A 27,976-nucleotide genomic window follows, 5' to 3' on the forward strand; every position below is an offset into this window, starting at 1 on the left:
CCGGCGGAGAGCCAGAGTGGGCGGCGGGCGGAGCCGCGGCGCTCTCGGACCCCGGACGCCCGACCGGCCGCCGCTATGTACGACCCCGAGCGCGGCTGGAGCCTGTCCTTCGCCGGCTGCGGCTTCCTGGGCTTCTACCACATCGGGGTGACCCGCTGCCTGAGCGAGCGCGCCCCGCACCTCCTCCGCAACGCGCGCAGGTTCTTCGGGGCCTCGGCCGGGGCGCTGCACTGCGCCTTCTTCCTCTCTGGGGTCCCGCTGGGTAGGTCCGGGCCGCCGCGGGGCTCCGCGCGGGGAGGGGGCGCGCGGTGGAGCCGGGATTGGAAACGGAAACTGCGGGGTACACCCGGGGTCTCCCCAGACAGATGCCTCCTCCAGTGCGTCTTTTTGCCCCGCGCCGGGGAGCTCTGTTGCCGGGCCTGGGAGGGGGGCGCGCCGGGTGGGCGGCTCTTCTGGCCGTCGGAACCCAGAGCGCCTCCTCGCCCCGACTGCCTTTTGGCGCCCGGGCTTGAAGAAAGCCCCCCGACCCAGCCCGGGCCTGAGAGCCAGGTTGTCTCGGAGCGACGGGGAGGAGGGAGCGCGACGCCTGGGTGGGGGCGGGGGGCGAGGGGAGCGGGGGGGGGGGGGGGCGGAGGCCCGATTTGCCCTGCTTCCGGCCAGACCAGGAAGGAGGCTTTGGCCTGTGGCCCAGGGTGGCTGCCTTCTTCCCTCTGGGGGCCAGAGGGATTGGAGATCCCCGGCCCCGGGCGCCTTTGATCTCCGCCCAGCCTTCGTGGGAGCGCTGCGGGCGGCTGGGTGCCTCTCAGGTAGAGGGCAACTTGCTGGTTTGGATTGAAAGGGGGTTGGGGAGAGGTGTTTTGTGGAGGGGGGGAGAGGGAGGTGAGGGGAGGTAGGAAAGTTGTCTCCTCCTTTTCCGGTGTTTGAGACCCTTCTTGGGGGCTTGACATCCCACATCCCCTCCTCTCCTCCCCACCACACCCCTGCTCAGTGCCCTGGAAACGAGGTCCTGTGCATTTGAATCTTGTCCTAATGAAGCATCTCTGTACTCGTGGGTACCAGTGGGAGGGGCCGACTGGGGCTTGTGGCCAGCTGGCATAAATTACTAGGGTATGACATCCTCGGCCTGGGATCCTAGCCAGGGAGCAGGGCCTGGAGCAAGTGGCAGCATGGAGCTGTAGGCATCCAAAGGTCCCCAGACAGGAAGATAATGCACCTTTTCATTAGCCCCTGTTTGTCTGGGCTTCCTTTAACGGTTTACTCTTTGCTCTACCCAGGAACGGCTGTGTGGGACACTGCCAGCAGGAACCCCTTGCCAGTCAGCACAGCCCTGCCATTGGATAGGATCAGGGAGCAGACCCTGGGCTGACGGAGAGGTGGGGATTAGGAGAGGCCACCGTGGCCGCCTTCCCCATCGAGGGGGGGAGGAGCAAAGGGCAGGAAATGAGACCTCAAGGAGGATTAGACTGGTCACCTTGGGCTTGAGCAGTGATAAAAGCCAACGCTTGTGTCCCAGGGTTGTGACCTGGAGACAGCCACGTGGTCAAATGTTGAATTGGGACCAGATTCAAATGCACAGACCCCAGCACGTGAAGTGCCCTGACTCCAGCGTAGAGGGCGTTCCTAACAGGCAGAGGACAGGTGCAGCCTGGGGTTGTGTCCTGCAGGGGGAGGCTCGGGACCACCAAGTCGCTGGAAAGTGGATCTGGAGGTCCTGGCAGGAACTACTCCGGAGGTTCTGGGAGCCCCAGTTTCTTGCTTTAACTGCCTGTCTCACTTGGGGACCGCCAGGGAGCATTTCCCAGGGCCTGTGACCTGGGCGGGGCTCCTGAGAGCGCCTCCAAACCCAGGCTGACTTGGCAGGAGAGACTGGCAGAACCAGCCAGCTGTGTGCAATTTTGTGCCTTCTGCCCGGGCTCAGTGGGGCCACATGTGCAGGGAGAGCTGAGCGGAGGTCAGAAGCGGGTCAGGACCTGCTGATGTGTGTCCAGGCTTCTGCATCCCAGGATTTACGGATGACTAGGGCTCGGGCTGGGACAGGTACTCTTGCCTGCTAGGGCAGTGCAGACCAGCCAGAGGGGACCAGGCCGGTGAGTGAGGTCAGATGGAGTATGCATGTGCCCTGTGCCCACTGGACGGTCTGGTAGTTCTGACATTAGAGGTTAAAAGTTAAGTCTAGTTGTTTATTAGGTGCTTCATCTGGGTTGAGCACCTATAGATTGTAGTGTATCTAATCTTCTCTATTTCCAAAAGGTAGTTGAGTGTGGTCCCACATTAAAAACATACAGTCTGAGACTCAGAGAGACCGTGAAGTGGCTTATTTTAGTTGCTCAGCTAGTAAGAGGTAGAGGCAGGATTCAAACTCAGGTCCAAGGCTGCACTTGCTCTCTGCTCCCTGCAGCGTGAGGCCCATTCGTGCTCAAGCTCCGGCGCTGTGAGTGCCTGGCTTCTGGCCTTGCTGGAGGGATGGAGATGAGGAGAGGGCTCACTGGGCCTCTGGAGGCTCGTTCCTGTGGCCAGAGAGGGCCTAGAGCAGCGCTAACCAACAGAAATAGGCATATCTTACATTTCCTAGTAGCTACATGGAAAAAGCAAAAGACATAAGTGAAATTAATTTTATTTATCCCAGTCCAGCCAAAATATTATCATGTTCACATCTAATCAATATAAAACATTATTCATGAGATGTTTTATATTTTGTTGTTGTTCTTGTTGCTCTAAGCCTTTGAGATCCAGTGTGTCTTTTACCCATCTCAGTTTGGGCTAGCCGCATCTCAGGCCCGGGAGCCACACGTGGCTGCCGGATCAGACAGCCCAGTCCTAGAGAAAGGGAAAGGTCAGCAGCTTCCCTGCCGCCAGGTTTCTGGTCCTGCCACAAAGCATTCCCATCTCCAGGGTGGTACACTCCTTTGTATGTTTGTCTCTCTCCGCCCAGAGCAGACATTGCAGGCCCTCATGGACCTTGTCCGGAGCGCCAGGAGTCGGAACATTGGCGTCCTCCACCCGGCCTTCAATTTGAGCAAGCACCTCCGAGATGGTCTCCAGAGATACCTCCCGGACAACGTCCACCAGCTCCTCTCGGGCAGAATTGTCATCTCACTCACCAGAGTGGCCGATGGAGAAAATGTGCTGGTGTCTGATTTTCGGTCCAAAGACGAAGTCGTGGACGTAAGCAGTTTGCTTATCTGGGTGTTGTCAAGTCATAAAGACCATTTCATTTCAGAAGCAACAAAGAGAGGGCTGTCGTAGGCCACCTGCCCCATTTTTTTCTTAAGATGCAAAAGAACCCGGTTGCCCACGATACTGGTTAGCTTCCTGTACCAGGGTGATATCAACTCCGAGTGCATCCAGAGGTCTGGTCCAGAGCGTGTGCAAAACTGGAGTGTTCCAGGACAGTTTCAGTTTCAAATAACACCTCCCCATCCTTCAAGACTTGGCTTATGACCTCTTGCTCCAGGGACCTCGTCCCACATGGGTCCCTCCTCCCAGTGATGCCTGTTCCTTAATGAGGACCCCTCCAGTGAAGTCCCACAAGGGGGGGAGTGTGTCTTATTTGCCTCTAGCACAGAGAAGCTCATTGGCACTATGAAAATACCACTTAGTTTGGCTGATGCCTTTTATGAGAATTGCTTGGATATCATTTCACTTAACACAGGTCCCTCCGAGCAAGCAGCCTGCTTGCTTATAACCAGCAGCTTCTCAGCAGCCAGTGTCATCTTCCACTTAACCTTGTTTGTGGAGGCTTTTTCTAGGCAGCCAGCACCTGTGCGTTCCCTCGTGAGCCCTTTCTCTCACTGCATCAGTGTTACATCCTGCTTAACGCTCGCTAGCATGGCGCGACTCAAAGTGTGGGCCCCGGACCAGCGGTAGCAGCAGCGGCATCGCCTGGGAGCTTGTTAGAATTGCAGGCTCTCAGGCCCCACCTCCAACCTGCAGCATCAGAACCTTAGGGGTGGGGCACCGAGTCTGTGGTTCGCCAAGCTTTCCAGGTGATTCTGATGAACGTCAGCGTTTGCAAAGCCCTGATCTAGCCCCTTCCCTGCCAATCAGCTAGTCACCAACTCTTGGTTCTGTCTCTGCTGGCCCAGTGTGCCCCTCGTGGGGAGCAGGGGCAAGAAGCTAAAGTCTGCAGACGGTGTCGTTAGACAATTGATACTTGGGCCTGAAATAATAAGTGTGTAAGTTGGTTCTTGTTCATTCAGCCGTTTATTAAAGCACCTCCTCTGTGCCAAGAGTGTTTTCAGGCTTGTTGCTCTTCTCGCTTGGAGAAGGCTTATAAAGACCCAGGGGAATAAAAGGCAGCCTGCTCTGGGCTGTGGTTTCACCCCCTTTTGTCTTCACAGGCCTTGTTTTGTTCCTCCTTCGTGCCTTTCATCAGTGGCTTGATCCCCCCTTCCTTCAGAGGCGTGGTAAGTCCGCTTTTAAACGGTGTTTGAGGGATTTTCCTGGTGGTCCAGTGGTTAGGATGTCTCACTTTCACTGCCAAGGGCCCGGGTTCGATCCCTGGTCGGGGAACTAAGATCCAGCAAGCCAAGTGTCCAAAAAAAAAAAAGAAAGAGGCACTGGGCTCAAGTACCCTGGGCCCCTGAGACCTGTCCCCAAACGTGGAGCCTTTTTGCCTCTCAGCCTTCAGACAGAGATTCCATAGCTGGCCCCCTTCCAGGCTCTCTGGACAGCAAAACCAAGTTCGTGTAGAATAATTAGCTGGTTATCTGTAAGGTAAGCTCTTCACTTAATCTTTTTTTTTTTTTAATTTTGGGAATTTTTTTTTTAACATCTTTATTGGAGTAAAATTACTTTACAGTGTTGTGTTAGTTTCTGCTGTAAAACAAAGTGAATCAGCTATATGTATACATATATCTCATATCCCCTCCCTCTTGCATCTCCCTCCCACCCTCCTATCCCACCCCTCTAGGTGGTCACAAAGCACCGAGCTGATCTCCCTGTGCTATGCAGCTGCTTCCCACTAGCTACCTATTTTACATTTGGTAGTGTATATATGTCTATGCCACTCTCTCACCTCGTCCCAGCTTACGCTTCCCCCTCCCCGTGTCCTCAAGTCCGTTCTCTACGTCTGCGTCTTTATTCCTGTTTTGCCCCTAGGTTCATCAGAACCTTTTTTTTTCTTTTTGATTCCATATATATGTGTTAGCATACGGTATTTTTCTCTTTCTGACTTACTTCACTCTGTATGACAGACTCTAGGTCCATCCACCTCACTACAAATAACTCAATTTCATTTCTTTTTTTGTCTGAGTAATATTCCATTGTATATATGTGCCACATCTTCTTTATCCATTCATCTGTCAGTGGACACTTAGGTTGCTTCCATGTCCTGGTTGTTGTAAATAGAGCTGCAGTGAACATTGTGGTACATGACTCTTTTTGAATTATGGTTTTCTCAGGGTATATGCCCAGTAGTGGGATTGCTGGGTCATATGGTAGTTCTATTTTTAGTTTCTTAAGGAACCTCCATACTGTTCTCCATAGTGGCTGTATCAATTTACATTCCTACCAACAGTGCAAGAGGGTTCCCTTTTCTCCACACCCTCTCCAGCATTTATTGTTTGTAGATTTTTTGATGATGGCCATTCTGACTGGTGTGAGGTGATACCTCATTGTAGTTTTGACTTGCATTTCCCTAATGATTAGTGATGTTGAGCATCCTTTCATGTGTTTGTTGGCAATCTGTATATCTTCTTTGGAGAAATGTCTGTTTAGGTCTTTTGCCCATTGTTGGATTGGTTGTTTGATATTGAGCTGCATGAGCTGCTTGTAAATTTTGGAGATTAATCCTTCTCATTTGCTTCATTTGTAAATATTTTCTCCCATTCTGAGGGTTGTCTTTTGGTCTTGTTTATGGTTTCCTTTGCTGTGCAAAAGCTTTTAAGTTTCATTAGGACCCATTTGTTTATTTTTGTTTTTATTTCCATTTCTCTAGGAGGTGGGTCAAAAAGAATCTTGCTGTGATTTATGTCGTAGGGTGTTCTGCCTATATTTTCCTCTAAGAGTTTTAAGTGTCTGGCCTTACATTTAGGTCTTTAATCCATTTTGAGTTTATTTCTGTGTATGGTGCTAGGGAGTGTTCTAATTTCATTCTTTTACATGTAGCTGTCCAGTTTTCCCAGCACCACTTATTGAAGAGGCTGTCTTTTCTCCATTGTATATTCTTGCCTCCTTTATCAAAGATAAGGTGACCATATGTGCGTGGGTTTATCTCTGGGCTTTCTCTCCTTTTCCATTGATCTATATTTCTGTTTTTGTGCCAGTACCATATTTTGTAGCTTTGTGGTATAGTCTGAAGTCCGGGAGCCTGATTCCTCCAGCTCCGTTTCTCTTTCTCAAGATTGCTTTGTCTATTCGGGGTCTTTTGTGTTTCCATAAAAATTGTGAAATTTTTTGTTCTAGTTCTGTGAAAAATGCCATTGGTAGTTTGATAGGGATTGCATTGAATCTGTAGATTGCTTTGGGTAGTATAGTCATTTTCACAATTCACTTAATCTTCACATGAGCACTGAAACAGGTGCCCAGTGGCCTATTAAGGTATAAGATGCTTAAGAGTCATTTACTCACTTAAGGTAATAAGTTTTTTGGTTTTTTTTTTCTTGGCTGCATTGGGTCCTCGTTGGGGCACGCGGGCTTTCTTTAGTTGCAGCGAGTGGGGGCTACTCTTCGTTGCGGTGCGCGGGCTTCTCATTGCGGTGGCTTTTCTTGTTTTGGAGCACGGGCTTCAGTAGTTGTGGCATGCAGGCTCAGTAGCTGTGGCTCGCGGGCTCTAGAGCACAGACTCAGTAGTTGTGGCGCACGGGCTTAGTTGCTCCGTGGCATGTGGGATCTTCCTGGACCAGGGCTTGAACCCGTGTCCCTTGCATCGGCAGGCGGATTCATAACCGCTACGCCAGCAGGGAAACCCGGTAATAAGGCTTTATTCTTAGGAGTTGAGGGTTATAATCCTCTCTGGGTCTGACTCTATCCTTTTCAGCCCATGGCTTCGGGCAGAAGCTGCCGACAGGGCTTCGATTTGGTTCCATTCAACAAATATGTAAACACACGTGGCTAATCCTGAGCCCTGCCTCTGGTGGAAAAACAGAAGCTGAGGTGTTTGTCCTGCAGGCTCTGGACTGGATGCTGGGCTGTGCTGGACCACCTGGCAGCCTCCTTCTAGGGCAGCAGTTATCAGATGATTCTGTCCTCCCACCCGGGAACATCTGGCGATGTCTGGAGACAGTTCAGGTTGTTGCAGCCGTGGGAGAGAAGACACAACATCCCAGTGTGTCAGCAGGAAGGCACTTTAGAAACCCTCCTGGTTCACCCATTAAGAGCAGCACGGTCCTCACATTGCAAAGCAAGTTGCAAAGGCAGGTTACACGTAGCCTCACTCATGCCCCAGGGCATCGCCGGGGCAGACACATAGTTGCCCCTATTTACAGATGAGAAAACTGAGGCCTGGGGCCATGAAGTGATCACCTGCAATTCTAACAGCGCCAGCCCGGCAGACAAACCTAGAATCGCATGTCTGCTCTAGCCCACGTTAGCTGGACTACTTTGGACACATTTCTTAACCTCTCTGAGATTGACTTGGCAAATGAGGGTTAATAATAATGAGGGTTAATAATAGTGCACAGTTGTAGCGTTGTTGTGGGAATTACATGCGATAATGCAGTGAAGATGCAGCATAGAGCCTGGCACAGGTAAGTATTTGGTAAATATGGGTGGTTTTGTCATTGTTGTTGTTATCTTTTCATTTCCCCCAGGCTGCTCCAGCTGTGGTGCACACACGGTCACCCCCCTCAGTGTCCTCAGATGAAACCTGCTGAAAATTAGAGCAAAGCGTTGAGGTTCCACTGAGCAAACTCAGAACGTTCCTGTAGAAAAGTTCAGGGTGGAGGGAAAATTACACAGGACAGAGGAGTCATCGGACTTTATCCCTTGAGTGAAAAAAGAGTGGATATATGTATATGTATAACTGATTGACTTTGCTGTACAGCAGAAACTAACACAACATTGTAAATCAACTATACTCCAATAAAAACTAATTTTAAAAAATAAATAATAATTTAAAAAATAGTCACCTGCTTCCTCCCTCCTCAGTCTTAACTAAAGATTCCCGACATTTGGTCCTGTGTCCCTTTCTTCCAGTGAGGGTTTTGATGCCTTCCTGTATCTTCCATAGAAATCATATGGCAACAATTTAGAAACTCCTGCTGTGTGTGCACATCTAATCATTTTTGGACTCAAGGCAAGAATCTCTTGATAGTTAAGCCATGGCTGAACGTGCCTGATTCTTTTTTGGACTTGTTTTAGGCCAAGGTGTGCCCTGAGATTTCTCCCTTTGGAAGGATTGGCTGGGGAAGTTCTCCCAGTTGTGATATTTGAAGGTCCCCCCCGTCTGTGGGCACCAACAGCTGGGCTGTGATGGTCGTGGGTTTGGGAATGATTCTAGACGTTGGTTTCATAGGTGTAGACTCAGTCCAAATTGTACCAAAACCTGCCTGCCCCAGCCTGGCCGTGGGCCCTAAGGTTGTTCAAGGATATGGCTACAGGAAAACTGATTCTTACAGTACTTACCCCAAATGCACCCTTGTTGTGGGATAAGATGCCATTTTCAGAGAGCTCAAGTCCCAGGTTCACTGTGTCATTTAAGTCCCCAGCGCTGCTTCTCATTTCCCAGGTGTGGACAGGCTCACAGGTTAAGTGTCTTGTCCAAGACTCCTCAAGCAGCAAGGGGCCTCTGGAATTGAACCCATGACCATCTGTCTCCCTTAGGGCCAGGTCTACATCACACTCTGTCCCCAGTGCACACAGCGCCCCTGGTCTAAGCAAATTACATGGGTATGCCTAGGGGCACTCACCTGGGCTCGGGACTTGGCCGCCACAACGTGGGCCAGACGCCAGCCTCCGTCTGCCTCTTGGCCAGGCACTTTTTCGTGCAGTGTGCAAACTACACAGCAGCATGTGGCAACCCTGAGCGCCAGCCTACAGCCTGGCCTGGCACAGAAATGCTCAGTAGGGATTTGCTGAAAGAGTGATCCCAAAGCCCCTCACCGCATCTGCCTGCGGCTCTGAGAAGCCTCTGGCCAGAATCTGAAACACACAGAGAACCCCAGCCCAGAGCTTCTGACAGTATGTCCTTTTTCTTTTTCTCCCTTAAAAGCGATACATAGATGGAGGAGTGAGTGACATCATACCCTTCTTTGATACCAAAACGACCATCACTGTTTCCCCCTTCTATGGGGAGAGTGACATCTGCCCCAAAGTCAAGTCCACGAACTTTCTTCACGTGGACTTCACCAAGCTCAGTCTACGCCTCTGCTCAGAGAACATCTACCTATTAACCCGGGTGCTATTCCCTGCGGATCTCAAGGTGAGGGGGCCTGGGGGCATTTAAACAGCGCTGCTGTTCAGATCCCACCTCCAGGGGCTATGGCTTAAGTATGGGCAGCCTGGATAGTAGGATTTTTTTTTTTTTTAATTATCCCAATGATTCTTATTTGCATCCGTGGTCAAGAACTACACTGCAGGACTTCCCTGGTGGCACAGTGGTTAAGAATCCGCCTGCTGAGCAACTAAGCCCACGCGCCACAACTACTGAGGCTGCACTCTAGAGCCCGCGAGCCACAACTGCCGAAGCCCGTGTGCTTAGAGCCCGTGCTCTGCAACAAGAGAAGCCACCGCAGTGAGAAGCCTGCGCAATGAAGAGTAGCCCCCGCTCGCCGCAACTAGAGAAAGCTCGCGCATAGCAACGAAGACCCAGTGCAGCCAAAAAAAAAAAAAAGAACTACACTGCATTTGGTGGTTTATTTTTTTTTTTTTTTTTTTTTTTGGCTTGTGGGATCTTCAGAGATTGAACCTGGGCCCTTGGCAGTGAAAGCTCAGAGTCCTAACCACTGGACCGCTGGGGAATTCCCAGTTTAATCTTTTTTTGATTGTCGTTGTAGCGTGGTGGACCTTATCACCCTAACACAGTAAGAAAGTTGGTAGAATCTGCACAGTGCCAGTGTTCTGGGGAGAAGGAAGGCCGTGCCATGCAACGTATACGGCCACGTGTGCTCACGGGGAGAGGGAAGGCTGGACAGCAGGATGGGTTTGCCCATGTGGTTTGTACACAGAGCAGCAAAGGAGGCAGCTCTTACGGTCCCACGACAAGTAGATCAGGCCCTGGTATTTGTTAGGGTGGAGGCTCGTCCAGGGACCCAGGGAGACCAGAGGAACCCGTCATGCTGGGGTGCCAGCAAGGGCTGCACGGAGGAGGTGTCATTCGAGCTGAGTCCTGCAGGAGAGCAGAGCCCTGTCCCACCCCGCAGCGGCTGTGCAGGGCACATGGCAGCGGCTTGGAGCTTGGAGGATTCTTGGCTTTGGGTCTGCCGTCTTCAGGTGATGTTGAAAGGAATGGCGCTTAGTGACTGCCCCCTGCAGTTAATTTACTTGATTTGTTCACAGGTGCTTGGAGAGCTATGCTTTCGAGGATATTTAGACACGGTCAGGTTCTTGGAGGAGAATGGTACGTATGGTAGGGCAACTGAAGTGCCCCTTTAACAAGCTTTCTGTTCACAGTCTTGGTCAACAGTCTTGGCTCCATCACTCAGCGCTCAGCACCTTCACCCACCGTCTCGCTCGGCCCTCTCATTAGCCCCGCGAGACAGGCAATATTTGCCCCATTTTACAGATGGGGAAACAGAGGCTTGGAGAGGCAGCCCGGGTCCGCACTCCACTCACTGGGCGGCAGAGCTGGGACCTGAACCCGGATGTCACAGCCCCAGGGCTAGCTCTTCCTCTGCAGTGTCACCTGTCTGTGTGCTGAAGGCAGTTCCTTTGTCTTTCTTTTCTGCTTGGACACTTGTGAACCTTTAGTTTGATAAAGAAGGAAGATAAACAGTTTCTGGGCCGCAGGTGAAGGAATCAGAATAGCTCCCGCTCCCTCTAGGCGGGTGTGGGCCACGCCCACTAGCCCAGCTGTGTTCTGGGGAAGGTTCCTGCCTTTGAGTCATCCTGGCTCGTCCAGGCTGGGGGACTTGGGTTCTGGAAATGTTAGAGTGGAACCAAATATGTTTGCGGCTATTTTTCTTCGATACTAAAGGTTGGTTCATGCATTAATCCTCTGAATTAGTCTTTGTCCAAGACCAAGGAGATGGTGTGGTTCATGGGACATACATGTATCTATCTACTCAGAAAATATTTACTGCGTACCGTCTAGGTGCCAAGCAATTGGCGACTCCACAGCGGACAGACGGATGTGGCCCCTGCCCTCCTGGAGCTTAGCCTCGTGGTTGTTGCCGAAATCTCGGCTTCCCTGTGCAGCGATGCCGAACAGAAATACGGAGACAGAGATTTTGGAGGAAGAGAGAGATGGCTTTATTTTTCTGCCAGGCAGAAGGGAAGACACGGCAGCCTAGGGCCTCAAGAACTGTCTCCCCCCTGCTTTGGGAATCGGAGAAGATTTTATATGTGGGGCTCAGGGGTACACGATAAGGATCAAAGTAGTGAAGGTCTTGCATTCTTCTTCTTCCTGCATTATTTCAAAACAGTCACAGCTGGCGTCATGTCAGGCAGCCCGGCAATTGGGTCCGTTTGTCTCTGGGTTATCGGCCTGTGACCTTTTTTCTGAAATGCAAATGCTGCAAGGGGTGATTTGCTACAAGGGAGTCCAGGATGTAATTCACATAATTCACATAATGTTAAAGAGTAATAGGTTAGCTTTGTGAAGTACAAATCTATTTGCAGAAAATACAGATTAGTAACAGTTAAAAAAGAAAAAAACTAGGAGTGATTTAACTCTTTCAGGCCAGGTTATGTTTCTTCTCTAGCCTGCTCACTGTTTCCTTTATTTTCCTTGTTCTCAGGAGAGGGAAAACTTCATTTCTGTTTGTGCTGCAACAAATTCCCCACTGCTAGTTCATTCCCTCCATAACAATGGAGGAAGGGAAACAGGCGTGTTCTGGTCTGGCTGAGGACAAAACTTCCGTTTTGCTCCACTTGACAAACACCAGCTGTCCGGCCCAGGGGCCCATCTATCTCCTATTTCAAATTCCCCCTGAGAGATGTGAACCCCAAGAAATCTTTATTGGGATGATGAGGGACGACGGTCTGTCTTCCGTAGCTTCTTCAGGTTGGCAGGGGGCTCGTGGACCCTACCTAGTTGGGGTCATGGAGCTCTTGCCCTGTCTTATTAAGGGCCCCAGGGTGACTTCTGTTGTTTTGGCAGGATCTGTTCTGAGAAATGGCTGGAATCTTTGCATCATCATTATCTTGATGTGAACCTATTGTAATCTGGAAGAGACAGAACTTAACAAGTAGTTTAAAAAAAGAGGCCAAAGATTAGTAAAAGAATTATTGTAGGGCTTCCCTGGTGGCGCAGGGGTTAAGAATCCGCCTGCCAATGCAGGGGACATGGGATCGAGCCCTGGTCCGGGAAGATCCCACGTGCCGCGGAGCAACTAAGCCCATGCGCCATAACTACTGAGCCTGTGCTCTAGAGCCGGTGAGCCGCAACTACTGAGCCCACGTGCCACAACTACTGAGCCTGCGCTCTAGAGCCCGTGCTCCGCAACAAGAGAAGCCACCGCAATGAGAAACCCGCGCACCGCAATGAAGAGTAGCCCCTGCTTTCCGCAACTAGAGAAAGCCCGCGTGCAGCAACAAAGACCCAATGCAGCCAAAAATAAATAAAATAAATAAATTTAAAAAAATAATAATCTGCCATCAATTAAAAAAAAAAACAAAAAACGAATTATTGTAGCCAGGGGCCCAAGCAGGATTAAGAGCCATGTGTCTGGTAGTAATTTTGATCCTGATCTAGATAGAGTCAGTGCTTGGGTTACCCTGTTTAAAGGAATGGAGCCATTTGGTGTGGTCACATATATAATTTTATGTCCTCTTCTATTAGCCCAGTGTGATTGATGTAGGTGTAACAGACCTCATTAGAAGTACTGGAAGGCGTGACAACCTAAACGTTAATAGACAAAATAGATCTCATTTCTTTTTAGGAGAATAAGCCTGAAAGCCAGTCTAGGCCTGGCACTCTGGGGAGACTTGTAGCCAGGTAGCCGGTTATCTAGTTTCATCAAAGTAGGTTTTAACCTTTGATGTGGTATTAATATATAAATAACAGGAGCTATTGGTCACTACATGTGTTTTCTCTTTTTGTTAACATATGATCTAAAGCAATTTTATCGTCTAAAAGTGTAGTAGTTACAAGAGGAGACCTTTAAGAAGTAAGGTTGCAGTTACCAGCTGTCAGCAGACGTTGTTTTGAGAATGGCTGGTGGCATCCCAAATCTAACACAGCTCAGAGAACTCAAGTTCTTAGCAATAAAAGGACTTGCCTAAAATCACACCATAGTGTCACTGTTCATGATGTCAGTGTTTCTCTAGGTATGAGAAGATGCAAGAATTGGGGCTCATAAAATCTTCTCCTGAAAGTATATAACTATCTGAAGGCCTGTCCTGTCAGTTTTTCCCAGAGCACAGAGGGCCTCATTTCAGCTCTCCACCCTGAACTCCTTGTAGGGGGTGTTGAAAGTCACTAGCTACAGCAGCTCATGATTTAATCCTTGTAGAAGTAGATGGCAACTGTCAGTTTTCAGTCGGCAGGGCCCCTTTATGGTCATAATTTCAACCATGGTTTGGGGCATTTCATGACCATTTTATCCCATGGTGCTAGGAACGCTCATTCCCAGGTTTGGCGAAGATTTTGCTGATAGGCCACTCCATGTGCTATTACTGGACTAGACCTTTACTAGTATCCAAAAGTCTCTGGACCACCTGTCTTCCTAGTCTCTTATGGTCCAGGACAATATTCCCTCTTGTTGCTTCTTCTCATATCTAGAGTTAGACTATTGCAATCATTGATCTCATATGGAACTATATATAATCATTTTATCGGCGGCTCAGTCACACATTTGGTAATGTAAGAAACAATACTTTTTTTGAAATAGGCAAAATACAAATAACATAGCTGGCAGTATTAATAAAGTCATAAGTAAGAATTAAGCCAAGAACTTCCATTAGGTGCAGCCCAGTATATCCCAGGTCATCTGCCTTAGTCTGTTCTGTACCAGTCCCTGTTTTTCAGGGAAATTATATATTGGCATTGTCCATAAGGTACTCAGCCCAGTTTCCTAGTGTTACTAGACTGATTATCCTTAGTATGATTTAACTGTTCCCAGCATAGAGGAGCCTTTAACCTTAAATTACCATAGCCTGGTGTTAATTACATAAATCCATCCCATAATTGTGGGAGGTTTTATTCCTTGGCTGAAATTTTGCTTGTTGTCCTGACTGAACTTTGAGTAATAGAGGAAAATTCATATCTATGGTCAGGGTCAGAGCAGGTATTATTAATTGGTCAGGTGAGGGGATCTCATCTAGTAATATCAATAGTGGCCTGAACATGACTATAATTTTCCTTTTAAGATAAATCTCCTAAGAGTCAACCAATTAGAGCCTTGGAGCGGAGAAATCCACTCAGGTAACCCAGAAGTACTAGACATAGGTAATTGGCCACAAACCCAACAACTGGATTGATTTTTAAAACTAGCATAGGATCGTGCCTATGATAGAAAAACATTTGATTCATATGCAAAGGTCCAAGAAGTCAAGAGAACACTATAAATGAGCATATGAGTCAGGTCCAGGATCTTGGGGAAGCTGTCTACTTCTGATGTTGTCTTTTTCTCATCCTGGTGTGAGCGTAGTTTATCCTCTGTTTGAGCATCATTTTAAGGTGATTTAGAGGTCAGCCGTCCTCTCTATAGGCCAGTCCAGTGCAGGGGCCCTTGGTGAGTGGAAGTTAATTCCCTTTAGTTTTACTGTGTATGAGCTAGTTAAGAGTGCCTGGCGCGCAGACGTCGCCTCCCCGCGTGCTTCTGAGGGGGCTGCCGGGCCTTGTCCTACCGCAGTGGCTGCGCAGTTTGGGAGCAGGGCGCTGCAGCCGCAGTCCCGGCCTCGGTGTTTGGTACACAGAAGCCCCCGCGTGTTGGGAGCGTGCAACCCCCCCGCCCGGCCCAGCGAGCCCCGGGCGTGAACCACGCTGATGGAGGATGGCAGCCTCGGGGTGGAGAAGAGCAGCAAGAAGACCGAGAAGAAACTTGCTGCTCGAGAGGAAGCTGAACTGTTGGCGGGCTTCATGGGCATCGTGAATAACATGCGGAAACAGTGATTTAAATCCACCACCCAACTGTAGTTGGATCTACAGTCTACCCAGGGTCAACTTGAAATCACGCTGGGAGGGACTGATGGCAGCACCTTGTTGACAAGCTACATAAATCCAGAGAAAACATTGTGTGATGCGACCCTTATGGTCCAGGAAAGAAAGGTACCTGCTCATCGTGCTGTCCTTGCTGCAGCCAGTCATTTTTTTAACTTAATGTTCACAACTAACATGCTTGAATCAAAGTCCTTTGAAGTGGAACTCAGAGATGCTGAACCTGACATTGAACAACTGGTGGAATTCGTTTATACCACTAGAATTTCTCTGAATAGCAACAACGTTCAGTCTTTGTTAGATGCAGCAAACCAGTACCAGATTGAACCTGTGAAGAAAATGTGCTGATTTTTTGAAAGAGCAAGTTGATGCTTCAAACTGTCTTGGTATAAGTGTGCTAGCAGAGTGTCTAGACTGTCCTGAATTGAAAGCAACTGCAGATGACTTTATTCATCAGCATTTTACTGAAGTTTATAAAACTGATGAGTTTCTACAACTTGATGTCAAGCGAGTTACACATCTCCTCAAGCAGGACACTCTGAGTGTGAGGGCAGGGGATCAGGTTTATGATGCTGCAGTCAGGTGGTTGAAATATGATGAACCTAACGGCCAGCCATTTATGGTTGACATCCTTGCTAAAGTCAGGTTTCCTCTTTTATCAAAGAATTTCTTAAGTAAAACAGTACAAGCTGAACCACTTATTCAAGACAATCCTGAATGCCTTAAGATGGTCGTAAGTAAGTTGCCTTAATATCCATTTATAACTTATGGAGTAGCCAGTTTCTCATGGGCTTAAAACCCTTCAGAATGGATCAGACTCGGTAGCCAGGGAGAAACACTCAAGACTTTGCTCTTCTGGATAATTCTCTCTTGGGGTTCTCAACTGTCTATCAGGAGGGAACTTAGCCTCAGCTAAGGGAACATGTGTGATAGGAACATGTGTGAGAGAAGTTTTTATAGGAACATGTGTGATAGAAGTTAAAAAATTACTTATGCTTTGTCTCCTTTTGTGTACAATAACTTTCATTCACTTTGTTTTTCCTTTTTATTTATTTATTTTTAAAAAATATTTTATTTTATTTATTTATGTATTTTTGACATCTTTGTTGGAGTGTAGTTGCTTTGCAATGGTGTGTTGGTTTCTGCTTTGTGGCAGGGTGAGTCAGCTATACATACACATATATCCCCATGTTTCCTCCCTCTTGTGTCTCCCTCCCACCCTCCCTATCCCACCCCTCTAGGTGGTCACAAGGCGCCGAGCTGATCTCCCTGTGCTGTGCGGCTTCTTCCCACTGGCTGTCTGTTTTGCATTTGATGGTGTATATATGTCCATGCCACTCTCTCACTTTGTCCCAGTTTACCCTTTCCCCTCCCCATGTCCTCGGGTCCATTCTCTACGTCTGTGTCTTTGTTCCTGTCCTGCACCTGGGTTCTTCAGAACCTTTTTTTTTTTTTTTTTTTGGATTCCATGTATATGTGTTGGCATGCGGTGTTTGTTTTTCTCTTTCTGACTTGTTTCACTCTCTATGTGGCGGACTCTGGGTCCATCCACCTCACTGCAGGTGGCTCAGTTTCGTTTCTTTTTATGGCTGAGTGGTGTTCCATTGTATACATGTGCCACATCTTCTTTGTCCATTCATCTGTCAAAGGACACTTGGGTTGCTTCCATGTCCTGGCTGTTGTGGATGGAGCTGCAGTGAACATTGTGGTGCATAACTCTTTTTGGATTGTGGTTTTCTCGGGGTGTATGCCCAGTGGTGGGATTGCTGGGTCGTATGGTAGTTCTATTTTTAGTAAAAATATGGAACGCTTCGCGAATTTGCGTGTCATCCTTGCGCAGGGGCCATGTTAATCTCTGTATCATTCCAATTTTAGTATATGTGCTGCTGAAGCAAGCACTGTGTTTCCTTTTTAAAATAATTTAGCCAAGTAGTGTACTGTGATCACATTTTTTTTCTTAAAGAAAAAGGTTTGTTTGATGAGCCTGGAGCACATTTTTTGCCACATTTTTTTTTCATGTATTAATTTTTCTTGACTTGCAGGCTAAGTTCCAAACCCTCTGTAAAATGCCACTTACTAAAATTGTCTGTACAACTAGAAAAAAAAAAAAAAAAGAGCACCTGATAAGGGTCCTTCCATTCAGTTTGGAGATAGTCCTTTAAATTATGTCTTTTCCAGTATGTATAATCCCCTGGTTGTAGGTTGTGGGGCATCTGATCTTCTTCCAAAGATAGATTACTGAGATAAGCTTTAGAAACAAACTTAGAGTGTCCTTTAATAATTCAATTAAACTTCTTAACAATATAACATAACAGCAAGGAACTGTCTGGGAAGTGAGTCTTGGTAAACACAGACCTTAATTAACAAAACTAGAATTTAATATTCAGTAAAACATAATTTTTTTTCTTCATTGTTAGGGCATTAACCCTGCAGCCAGGGAAGGCTTTATCCCATCAAATAAAAAATGAGCTTTGTCAGGGAGCTGGAAAAAGCCAGGCAGCTGTCTTGGATTTTCCATAGCCCTGACTGTTTGACTGACAGCTATTGTTTACCCATTTTAAATTCCCTGATTTAGGAGTAGGCTGTTATCATGTTTTAAGGACATCAGGATGGCAAAAGTCTGGCAATGAGGGGGTAATTTTTGTAGAAGCAGAATGAACTTTATCTATGGGTGCCATGATCTTCATAGATCATTGTGAAATAATATTTATTTACTTTACCGAAGTAACAAAAGATTTTAAAAGCAAATATAAATCACTTAAAGGCAAAGAAATTTACATGGTCTGTTATTAAAGCAGCATTCCAAGAAAACTTTGTTCTCTTAACAGAGAGAGAGAACCAAATTTCAGTCTGGTCTCAATAAACTTGGCCTGATGATTTATATAACTGTAATTGATCATATAGGCTTTTTGCTTGTGGAAACTTTTCTAAGGAGTCTCAGACTGACCTTTTAAAAGACCGCTCAGGAAAGTCACACCAAGGGCTTGTCACAGAATTCGCTTACCAGACCTAGGTGAATTCCTCCCTTTTCAAGGTCCTGAAAATACCTTGCGATTTCTGTACCTGTTAGTGAGGTAGCCTTCCTAATTTATCTGGTAAAGGTGATGGGGACCTAAGAGTTTCCAGTCTCTGGAGGGAGCAGAGTGAAAAGATAAATGTTTTAATTTTACGCACAGGTGTAAATTACCAAATTGCTGTCAACCATAAGTAGCTTGAGGAGAAGAGCTTCTTTATATTCAGTTTAGCATTATAGTCTGAAAGTCAGAAACTTTTATTTATCCAAAAGTCCTTTTTATAAAACTTCCTGAAGAGGAAGCATTTTTGCAAAGGCATCAGAGTGAAACTGTGTCTATAATGACAAAAGACTTAAGGCAAGTTTAAAATCTGATTACAATGTAATTAACAAGGTAACTTGGTTACTGTTGTGACATATGACACTTAAGATAATAACTAGAATTGTGACTGATAACATTTTACCAGGACATATCAGAATTTTTTTGAAACTCCATATAATTTCTAGAATATCTATATTAGTAGTGATTACCATACAATATAACCTAAGAAGATTTATTACACATTTGACAATACTTCCCATGTACTTTTAGCATACCAAATGAACCTAATTAATGTAATATCTCTCTTTGGGATGTTTCAGGGGCCCTTTGAAGCACCCCAAAGTTAGCTAGAGGTCAAAGAAACTTCATTACAATTTGATTTGGGAAGTTGTATCAAAAAAATCAAAAGGGTTTAGAACACTCAGTCAGATAAGATCATAGTCACTGTGAAACAATAGTTGTGCACTTAGCCAAAGTAACAATAAAAGATTTTAAAGGCAATATGGAACTGATCACTTAAAAGGTAAAGAAGCTTAAAATCTGTCATCCAAGGCAGTTCAACATCTTAAGAAAACTTGTACCATGCATAAAACTCTTTTCTCAGGGTCCACTTTCCACAAACTTTTTTTTATCACTTTCTGTATCCATCACTTTATTTTCCCATTCAGAAAACAGCCACCTGTAAGTCAGACCTACTTCCTTTTCCCTTAATAAAATGCAATTCCATTCCTCATACCTTCTTTACTAAAAACACACATCCTACTTTCCTTAAGCAACCATGAACTGTCCTTTATAGCAGCACTCTGTAGATTGGTGAACGTACATCCAAATAATGATTTTTGAAGAATGTGCTTTTTTATAGAAAGTATCTCAGTGTGGCACCAAACACATTTATTAATAGTTCTAAACCTTTTGTTTATCTGTAAAAGGAAGCCAATGTTCAGTAATTAATGTTTCAGTATCTTATTTTATTTGGAAATGGCCTAGTTACTTAACAAACTTCCATCCTTTAACTTAATTTAGCACAACTCTAAATTTTCAAATTGTCAAATATCTGGAGAGATCATTCTTAAGTAAATATTCCTAAAACATAAGTATTCCTAAAAAGTTCACCCAAAGCTCTTATCTCACTTGCAATTTTTTTTCTTATAAGTTTCTTCACATCGAGTTATTCTCATTGCTGACAAATTTGTAACAGATATCTTAGTTTATTACTTTTTCTTTATTAGTTTATATTAAACCTAGGCACAATAAAAGTATTATACTTAATGTTGATGGCCCTAAAGACATGTCTATATTAATTAGATCAACAAACTTAAACACTAATACCAGGTGTTAGTTTAATATTGAACATTTCCCAGGTCACGTAAACCTGAAGTTAATTTTTCTTGTATTTATCTATTTATTTTATTTATTTATTTTATTTTTGGCTGCGTTGGGTCTTCATTGCTGTGTGCAGGCTTTCTCTAGTTGCGTCGAGCGGGGACTACTCTTCGTTGTGGTGCGTGGGCTTCTCATTGCGGTGGCTTCTCTTGTTGCGGAGCACGGGCTCTAGGCACGCAGGCTCAGTAGTTGTGGCTTGCAAGCTCTAGAGAGCAGACTCAGTAGTTGTGGCACTTGGGCTTAGTTGCTCCATGGCATGTGGGATCTTCCCGGACCAGGGCTCGAACCTGTGTCCCCTGCATTGGCAGGCGGATTCTTAACCACTGTACCACCAGGGAAGCCCTTTCTTGTATTTAGAATTGTTTGATTTGTAAGTGCTTACTTTTCTTTTAAGCCAATTAAATAGAGCTCATTTACAAATTAACCTCAGCAGTATTATGCAAAGACAAAAACACATACTGAGACATACACAGATAACAGACAGAGATCTCATAGTTTCCACTTGAGATTTAAAATGTCTCTTTGCCTCTTTTTGTTTTTTTTTTCTTGGTCTGAAGTTCTACTAATTAACCCAAGGCTGAAGTCTCAGGCAAAGTGGGCTTTGTTTGTAGCTCAAAGACATGATAAGAGTTAACTTCAAGCTTTGTCCTAGGCATATTTTTGTTCTCTCAGGGTCAGAATTTTGAAGAAGAGTATTTTAACAAGCTAGCTTTTTCTAATTGCACATGCAAAAAGAACTTGTTTTGCAATTTTAAGAAAAGTTTTATTTTAGCCAAGTTTCTCCAGAGTCTAAAGAATATTGTGGCCATACTGTCAAAAATCATCTTTCTCTTTCTGTGGTCATGGTGTCACAGCTAAAATTTAAACCAGATGGTGCTCAAATTGGCTCTGATAACAGGGGCAGACTGGCTGAGAAAATGTCCCCGCAGGGACTGTCCCTCTGGGGAGGTGGGGTCTTAGTTTGATCAGGAGAATCTGAAGGCGTGAGGGAACTTGCAGGACTGGGAGAAGCTTGGTTCCCCCCGGCCCCTGAGAGTTGGGAGAAGTTAGAAGAGGATCATTTAGAATGTCAGGAGAGCGGATTGTTTTTCTTTTTCTGATTCCTCAGGCTTTTGATTATGGAACCACCTAGAGCGGGATTACAATAAAAGGGGCGTAAAGTCCTGAACATAAGGGAACCTCAGTCCATTTTTCCCATCCTGTGGCAATAAAGATCTAATCGTAGGAGACCCATTTCTTTGTCATTGGATCCTAGCTATAGGTCCACCAGTCATTTAAAATTTTCCCTAAGGGTTCCCAGGTCGGGGTGGAACCTTAGAGGAAGCGCTTCCCATTTTGGCTTGAGCAGTTGGTAACAGAAGTTAGATGTCAGCGCGCTCAAATCAAAACGTAAACCTTCACCTCGTCAGCTGGAAGTCACACGTAAAACATAAACCATAAAAGGAAACAGCAAATGGATGCTCAAAAAGAAAAAAGAGAGGGCTTCCCTGGTGGCGCAGTGGTTGAGAATCCGCCTGCCAATGCAGGGGACACGGGTTCGAGCCCTGGTCTGGGAGGATCCCACATGCCGCAGAGCAACTGGGCCCGTGAGCCACAACTACTGAGCCTGCGCGTCTGGAGCCTGTGCTCCGCAACAAGAGAGGCCGCGATAGTGAAGAGGCCCGCGCACCGCGATGAAGAGTGGTCCCCGCTTGCCGCAACTAGAGAAAGCCCTTGCACAGAAACGAAGACCCAACACAGCCAAAAATAAATATAAAAGTAAATAAATAAATAAAAGATTACTATAAAAAAAAAGAAAAAGGAGAAACATATGGCGGAGACCCGCCCAGACGTGACTTCTGAGTCCCACTAGACCTGAACCGTTGCCCCAAAGTGGCACCTTACATCAGAATCTCCCTTTGCAGGGAGAATTGCACATCAGGATTTCCCTTTGCAGGGAAATCCCCAGATTGGAACCGAAGTTCCTGTAAGGGGATGGTCAAAGGTCAGGGAGTGCCCTCCGGGAGGCTCACCCCACCGTAGGTGCTGACAGGTGCGTTGCGACTTCCGTACGCCCTCTTTCTGATCCTCCAGTATTCAGTGTTTTCTCGGAGTGGAAGTGCAGGCCGGTGCAGGCAAGAGAAGAGAAGGTGTCCTCAAGGCAAAAGGAGCCTCGGCCACTGCTAGGTCAGCCTCTCCCCAGTTCTCCGCCGCAGCCTCGGAGTTCCGGCGCCGAGTCGACAGGCCGGGTGTGATGGGGCACAGCCCTGCGGCAGGGAGTCCCTGGTGATCTGGCCTCAGAGAAATCCTCCAACCCTCCGCTTTCCCGAAGGAGGCTGGTGTGGAGAGAGATCCCCGAGCTTTCGATCAAGGATCAAGCCAAGAGGCCCTGCGGGGCTGCCTGCCGGCGAGCAGATCCCGGACGGGCCTGCATTTTGTTACCGAAATCTCGGCTTCTCTGTGCACCGAGGATGAACGGAAATACGGAAACAAGAGATTTTGGAGGAAGAGAGAGATGGCTTTATTTTTCTGCCAGGCAAAAGGGAAGACACGGCAGCCTAGGGCCTCAAGAACTGTGTCTCCCCCTCCTTCGGGAATTGGAGAAGATTTTATATGTGGGGCTTGCAGTCCGGGGTATATGATAAGGATCAAAGTAGTGAAGGTCTTGCATTCTTCTTCTTCCTGCATTATTTCAAAACAGTCACAGCAGGCATCATGTCAGGCAGCCCGATAATTGGGTCCCTTTGTCTCTGGGTTATCAGCCTGTGACCTTTTTTCTGAAATGCAAATGCTACAAGGGGTGATTTGCTACAAGGGAGTGCAGGATGTAATTCACATAATGTCAAAGAGTAATAGGTTAGCTTTGTGAAGTACAGATCTAGTTACAGAAACTACAGATTAGTAACAGTTAAAAAACAAAAACTAGGAGTGATTTAACTCTTTCAGGCCAGGTTATGATTCTTTTTCTCTAGCCTGTTCACACTGTTCCCTTTATTTTCCTTGTTCACAGGAGAGGGAAAACTTCATTTCTATTTTTGCTGCAACATGGTTGGCGACAGATATGTAATGAGAAGGCTGACGGTGTGCTCAGTGCGCTGGCAGGAAGATACAGGATGCTGTAGGATCACACGGGGAGCGAGGGGATCTGCAAGGCGGGGAAAAGCAGGGCTTCAGGAGGATGTGAATCCATGTTGACACTTTGAGGGTGAATAGGAGCATTCTAGGCATGGGGGACATGAGCCTGAGGTGCAAAGAAGGCGTGTGTAAGTGGAGTGGCGGGCGTGGGGCACCCAGAGAGATGGACAGAAAGGAGAGGGGCAGGAATGGCAGTAAATGAAAAGTGGAGGGACAAGGTTGGGCCTCATGGACGTGGTGAAAGGGTCTGCATCCCACAGCAATAGGGAGCCACGGAGGGCTGCCGAAGTGGGAGTGAGGGCAGTCAGAGGGAGCTTTGGAAGGCCCCCCACCAGCCGCAGTGCAGAGGGGGTGAGAGCAGCATCCAGGAGGTCAAGGAGGCCGCCATGGGCTTGGCCGGGGTCACGGCAGCAAGGGTGGTGGAAGGGGCGCGAGGGAACAGGACTTGGAGGCAACCAACCAGAGGTTCTGGAGGAGGAAGACTTAGGCATGAAGTCCTGGCCTCTGGCTCCTGCAGCCGGGACCGGGGGAGAGGGGCTCTGCTCAGTGTTCGGGCCCTCAGGAGGGCGAGGCTTCTGCAGGGAAGCGGTGCCCCGGGGCATATTTGGGTGGTTGTGCAAGAAGCACAGTGATGTCAGAGTCCGAGGTTCTGGAAAGCAGTCTGGACTGGGGATGAAATTTGGGAGCAGCCTGGGAATAAATAACAGTGATGGACCCTGTAGAAGTTACTAGGTGACTTTGGGCAAGCCACCTCGCCTCTCTGGGCCTCCGTTTCCACATCTCTAGCAAAAGACATTTGGATTAAATGACGCCGGGTGATTCTTAGTAATTCTAAAGACTGGCACGCGGCTGGGCGCTTGCAGCATCGGTGCTGGGTTTGGGTTTAATGATCTAAGCGAGGTCCTCCCTCAGCCAGGCTGGCCTCCTCGGGGTCCTGCAGAGGACGCGTGGGGCTGGGCCAGGTGTCCTCTGGGAACAGATTCTCCGAAACATGCCTAAGGGAAAGTAAGTCCCAGGGTGTGAGCTCTGTGTCTAAAAGAGGCCAGAAAGATCCAGGGGAGCATAACTTGGGAGCAAGGTGTGGGCATCCAGGGGCAGCCCCTGGTCTTTTTTGTGTGAATTCTTCTTGCATCCTCTTTTATTTTTTTAAAAAATTTATTTATTTATTTATTTATTTTTGGCTGCGTTGGGTCTTCGTTGCCGCGCGCGGGCTTTCTCTACTTGAGGCGAGCAGGGGCTACTCTTCGTTGCGGTGCGCGGGCTTCTCATTGTGGTGGCTTCTCTTGTTGCGGAGCACGGGCTCTAGGTGCGCGGGCTTCAGTAGTTGCAGCACGCTTGCTCAGTAGTTGTGGCTCGCGGGCTCCAGAGCTCAGGCTCAGTAGCTGTGGCGCACGGGCTTAGTTGCTCCGCGGCATGTGGGATCTTCCCAGACCAGGGCTCGAACCCGTGTCCCCTGCCTTGGCAGGTGGATTCTTAACCACTGCACCACCAGGGAGGTCCAGCCCCTGGTCTTTTAATCTGAGGTTGGAAGCAAGAGGTGAGCCGCGGCAGGCATGGGCATCCGAAACTACCTGTCCCACTGCCCCCACCCAGTGTGCGAGCAGGAACCACCCACTGGTATCGGCTCCTGAGCCCCGGCACCTAGGGCAGGGCTTGCACAAACCCCTTGACCTAATGCTTCTTTCGAGGCCGTGTGATGGAAGGGTGCCATCTTTGACATCACATCTCGGTTCGATTCTCGCTGTGCCACGTATTGGCTGTGTGGCTTTGGACAAATCTCTTAACCTCTCTGTGCTTCTGATTCCTCAGCTGAAAAGCAGAGATGATGATAATGGTAGCAGTTGAATGGCTGCTGCAGGGCCTGGACCGCTGGCTTAGCCAGTGGTTCCGTTACTATAAATTAGTTATAACCCTTAGCTTTGAACATCAAGAATCCACACGTGGCTCCAGAGCCCACACAGCTGGTGAGTGATGGAGCCAGGTGCCCTTGTCACATCCATCCGGCATCAAAGCCCCCCACTCCTTTCTCCCTGCTAGGACTGCCTGCCCTCGTCGATCTCCGCCTTGTACTAATAACAGGCCTGCAGCTTCCCTCTAATTTGGTGGGCAGGTGTGTGTGGGTGAGTAATGACCCCGCCGCCCGAAATTGCCTGACGGGTTTGTTTCTGTGCCCTTCGCAGGCATCTGTGACAGGCCCCCTCTGTGCCTGAGTGCATCCTCAGCAGAGTCGGAAGTCCTCGAGGCCCCCTGGGAGCACGGGCGCCTGCAGCCTTCCCCGGGCATGGCCACCGGGGAGGCGAGGCCCGAGGGAGACAAGCTGCTGGACCACCCGCACCTCAGCATCCTGCCCTGGGACGAGAGCATCCTGGAGACCCTGTCGCCCAAGCTCACCATAGGTGCCGGCTCTGGGGGCGGGACAGCAGAGGCTCTCTGTGACCCTTCATGAGGCAGAAAGGGTGGCTTCCCTGTGTGTTGTGGAGGAAGGTCATGCCTCCGCGTGGGAAGAGGTGGGGCGGAGCGACCAGGGCAGGCCCGTCGGGACCCGCACCGCCCAGCACGGGCCTCCCATACCCCTGGGTCCTTGCCCAGTCTCCCTTCCCATGGGGTCCTGGCCAGAGGAAAACAACCTCCAGCTGAGTTTTGTGTTAACTGGCTGTGCTCTCTGCTCCTAAAGTCCAGGCAACCCCCGGGGGTGGCCTGTTCTTTGAGAACGCCGTTCTCTGCCTGTCCTCCCATCTCAAAGCCTTTTCTCTCTGGAGGAGCCCCTCCTAATTTCTCCCTCCCCACAGAATCACAGTTTTGAACCTTCACTGAATCTGGTTATTTTATCGTGTCATCGATTATTTAATGGATAGATGAATGCACCGTCCAGCTTCCAGTTGGGCATTTGGGGAAATTCAAAGATGAACGGGACAGGGATTTCCCTGGTGGTCCAGTGGTTAAGACTCCAAGCTTCCAATGCAGGGGGTTAGGGTTCAATCCCTGGTCGGGGAACTAAGATCCCACACGCCGCAGGACGTGGCCAGAATAGAATAGAATAAATCAAAGACGAATGGGATGCCGTTTCTTGCCCCTGAGGCACCAACACCCCAGGAGTTGCACTAACCAGCAGCTGCTCAGATTAATGTGATTTGAGGCATCGCGAGGTCATTACAAAGGGGAAATAGAAGGCTAGGGGGTTCCAGGCAGAAGAGATGGAATCCAGCTGCAGGTGCAAAGACGAGCTCATAAAACTGGGGCCAGGGGCACTTTGAGAAGTTTGTGTATGCCTCCAAAAATAGTCAGTTTAAAAAAGGGTCTTTAAAAGGGACTCTGTACCCTGTAGGCGATCCAAGGGCTACTTGAGCACATTACCCACCTGATCTCATTTGTGGAGCTTCTGATTCTTTGGCTGCCAGGATTTGTATCTTTCACAAAAATTCCAAGCACCACCCGGGGAAGGTGGTTTGGTTTTTACACTGGTGAGAGACAGATCTCCGAATTGTATTTTTCAGCCCTGAGGGAAGCAATTAGAAACCAAGATGGGTACATAAGCAAGATGTGCAACTTCTTACCAATTAAGGTCATGTCCTACGTGGTGCTGCCCTGCACGCTGCCCGTGGAGTCTGTGATTGCTGTGGTCCAGAGGTGAGCGCTTCACGTGGCTTTGTGGCTTCCTCATGGAAATGGGGCGAGGATTAAGTGACAGAAGCCCTGGAAGGCCCTCGGCCTGGGGCCTGGCTCCTTATACATCGGGGTGGAGCTCACGGTCAGCGTGGAACACCCTGGAAAGGTGCCTCGTTGGCAAGCCCCTGCCCACCCCTCCTCCTTTCTCGTTGCTGTTACAGGTTTGTCACTTCTTGTAGGTCTGCACTTCTATTTTGGGATTTTATTCCTGGTATGTTGGGGGGGTCTGAGGCCAACGCTGGGATGCCTGCTGGATTCCTGGGCGTTTGTTTTCCCTCAGTTTTCTTCTGATTTACTTGGGTGTTTGCTTTCTTTTTAGCGAGTTAGTCAACATGTCCCTCAGTCCATCTTTTAAAGTCCCAACCGTCCTTCAAAATCCAGCTCAGTTCTCCAGCTTTGGTCATCCTCCCCAGAGCCCTTCCCCACCCTGCCAAATCAGCCACCCGTTCCCGCACGGCCTTGCCCTGGGTTGAGGGCTGCTCTGGCATTTCCCAAAGCCCGGGATGTGGGGTCCTTTTCATGTCCTGGGTGTTGGGAGTCTGGAGGGCAGTGGTCAGGCCTCCTTGGCGGCTCCCTCTGCTGCGTTTGCACGTGGCCAAGCACAGGAGACCTGGGCGCAGGGGGTGGTTCTCGACCGCAAGCTGCTCTGCATCGGTGGCCATGTTGCCACAGAGGAGTAGGATCCTGGAAAACCAAGGTCTTTTCCTGTTATTTTCATGTAAGTCCCTTGAGCGTTCCCAAATCAAAAAATGGCCTAATTTTCCTTTGGGCTTTTAGGTTGTCTTGTCTTCGGGAATTTATCACATCGGGGTTAGAAGTGCCCCTGGCAGTTTACCTGGACGATGGTATCGTTGTAAGATGTGTGCCTTTGGTTAGGGTTTGATTTTGTACTTTTTGTTTTGGTTTGTCCTCCTACTCATACGACGTGGGTGTCTCTCTGTTTCATTCCTGCAGACTGGTGATGTGGCTTCCAGACATGCCCAGCGACATCCAGTGGCTGTGCTGGACGACCTCCCGGATTTGTTCTCGAGTGATGATGCGTCTGCCCCCTGTGGAGCCCTACGTCCAGGACACGGGACAAAAACTCTGGAATTAACCAAGCCCCCATAGCAACTGTTGCCATGGGCTCTCCTAATCTAAACCGAACAGCCCCGCGACTCCATGGTAGGTAAAATATTCACCATGTAGCAACCTCGTAGCACCCTGACCAGTCGCCTGATGCCATCCTGCCAGCAGGAATTTTCTTTGTCTTGAGGCTATAAAAGTGGGCCACTAGCCC

The 27,976-nt window shown here is 48.2% G+C and overlaps 1 protein-coding gene and 1 non-coding gene across 4 annotated transcripts; one reads left to right on the plus strand and one right to left on the minus strand.

Moving 5' to 3' along the window:
- The first annotated feature begins 1 nt into the window (after position 1).
- On the plus strand, positions 2-27,976 carry PNPLA3 (patatin like phospholipase domain containing 3). Of its 3 annotated transcripts, none has more exons than XM_036866232.1 (8): positions 2-262; positions 2,933-3,165; positions 4,341-4,406; positions 9,152-9,361; positions 10,438-10,498; positions 25,212-25,427; positions 26,526-26,658; positions 27,652-27,976. In XM_036866232.1, the coding sequence occupies exons 1-8, from the start codon at positions 76-78 to the stop codon at positions 27,791-27,793; spliced, it is 1,248 nt and encodes a 415-aa protein (XP_036722127.1). In that variant the 5' UTR covers positions 2-75; the 3' UTR covers positions 27,794-27,976. The 3 variants fall into 3 exon arrangements, with proteins under 3 accessions (XP_036722127.1, XP_036722130.1, XP_036722128.1); XM_036866233.1 differs by having other exon boundaries at positions 180-262; positions 2,938-3,165; XM_036866235.1 differs by lacking the exon at positions 26,526-26,658 and having other exon boundaries at positions 27,652-27,719.
- Positions 16,995-17,098, minus strand: LOC118902972. The gene has a single exon (XR_005021682.1). It is a non-coding gene; the product is annotated as a U6 spliceosomal RNA (small nuclear RNA).

The sequence above is a fragment of the Balaenoptera musculus genome, chromosome 10 (genome assembly GCF_009873245.2).
Source record: "Balaenoptera musculus isolate JJ_BM4_2016_0621 chromosome 10, mBalMus1.pri.v3, whole genome shotgun sequence".
NCBI classification, from domain to species: Eukaryota; Metazoa; Chordata; class Mammalia; order Artiodactyla; family Balaenopteridae; genus Balaenoptera; species Balaenoptera musculus.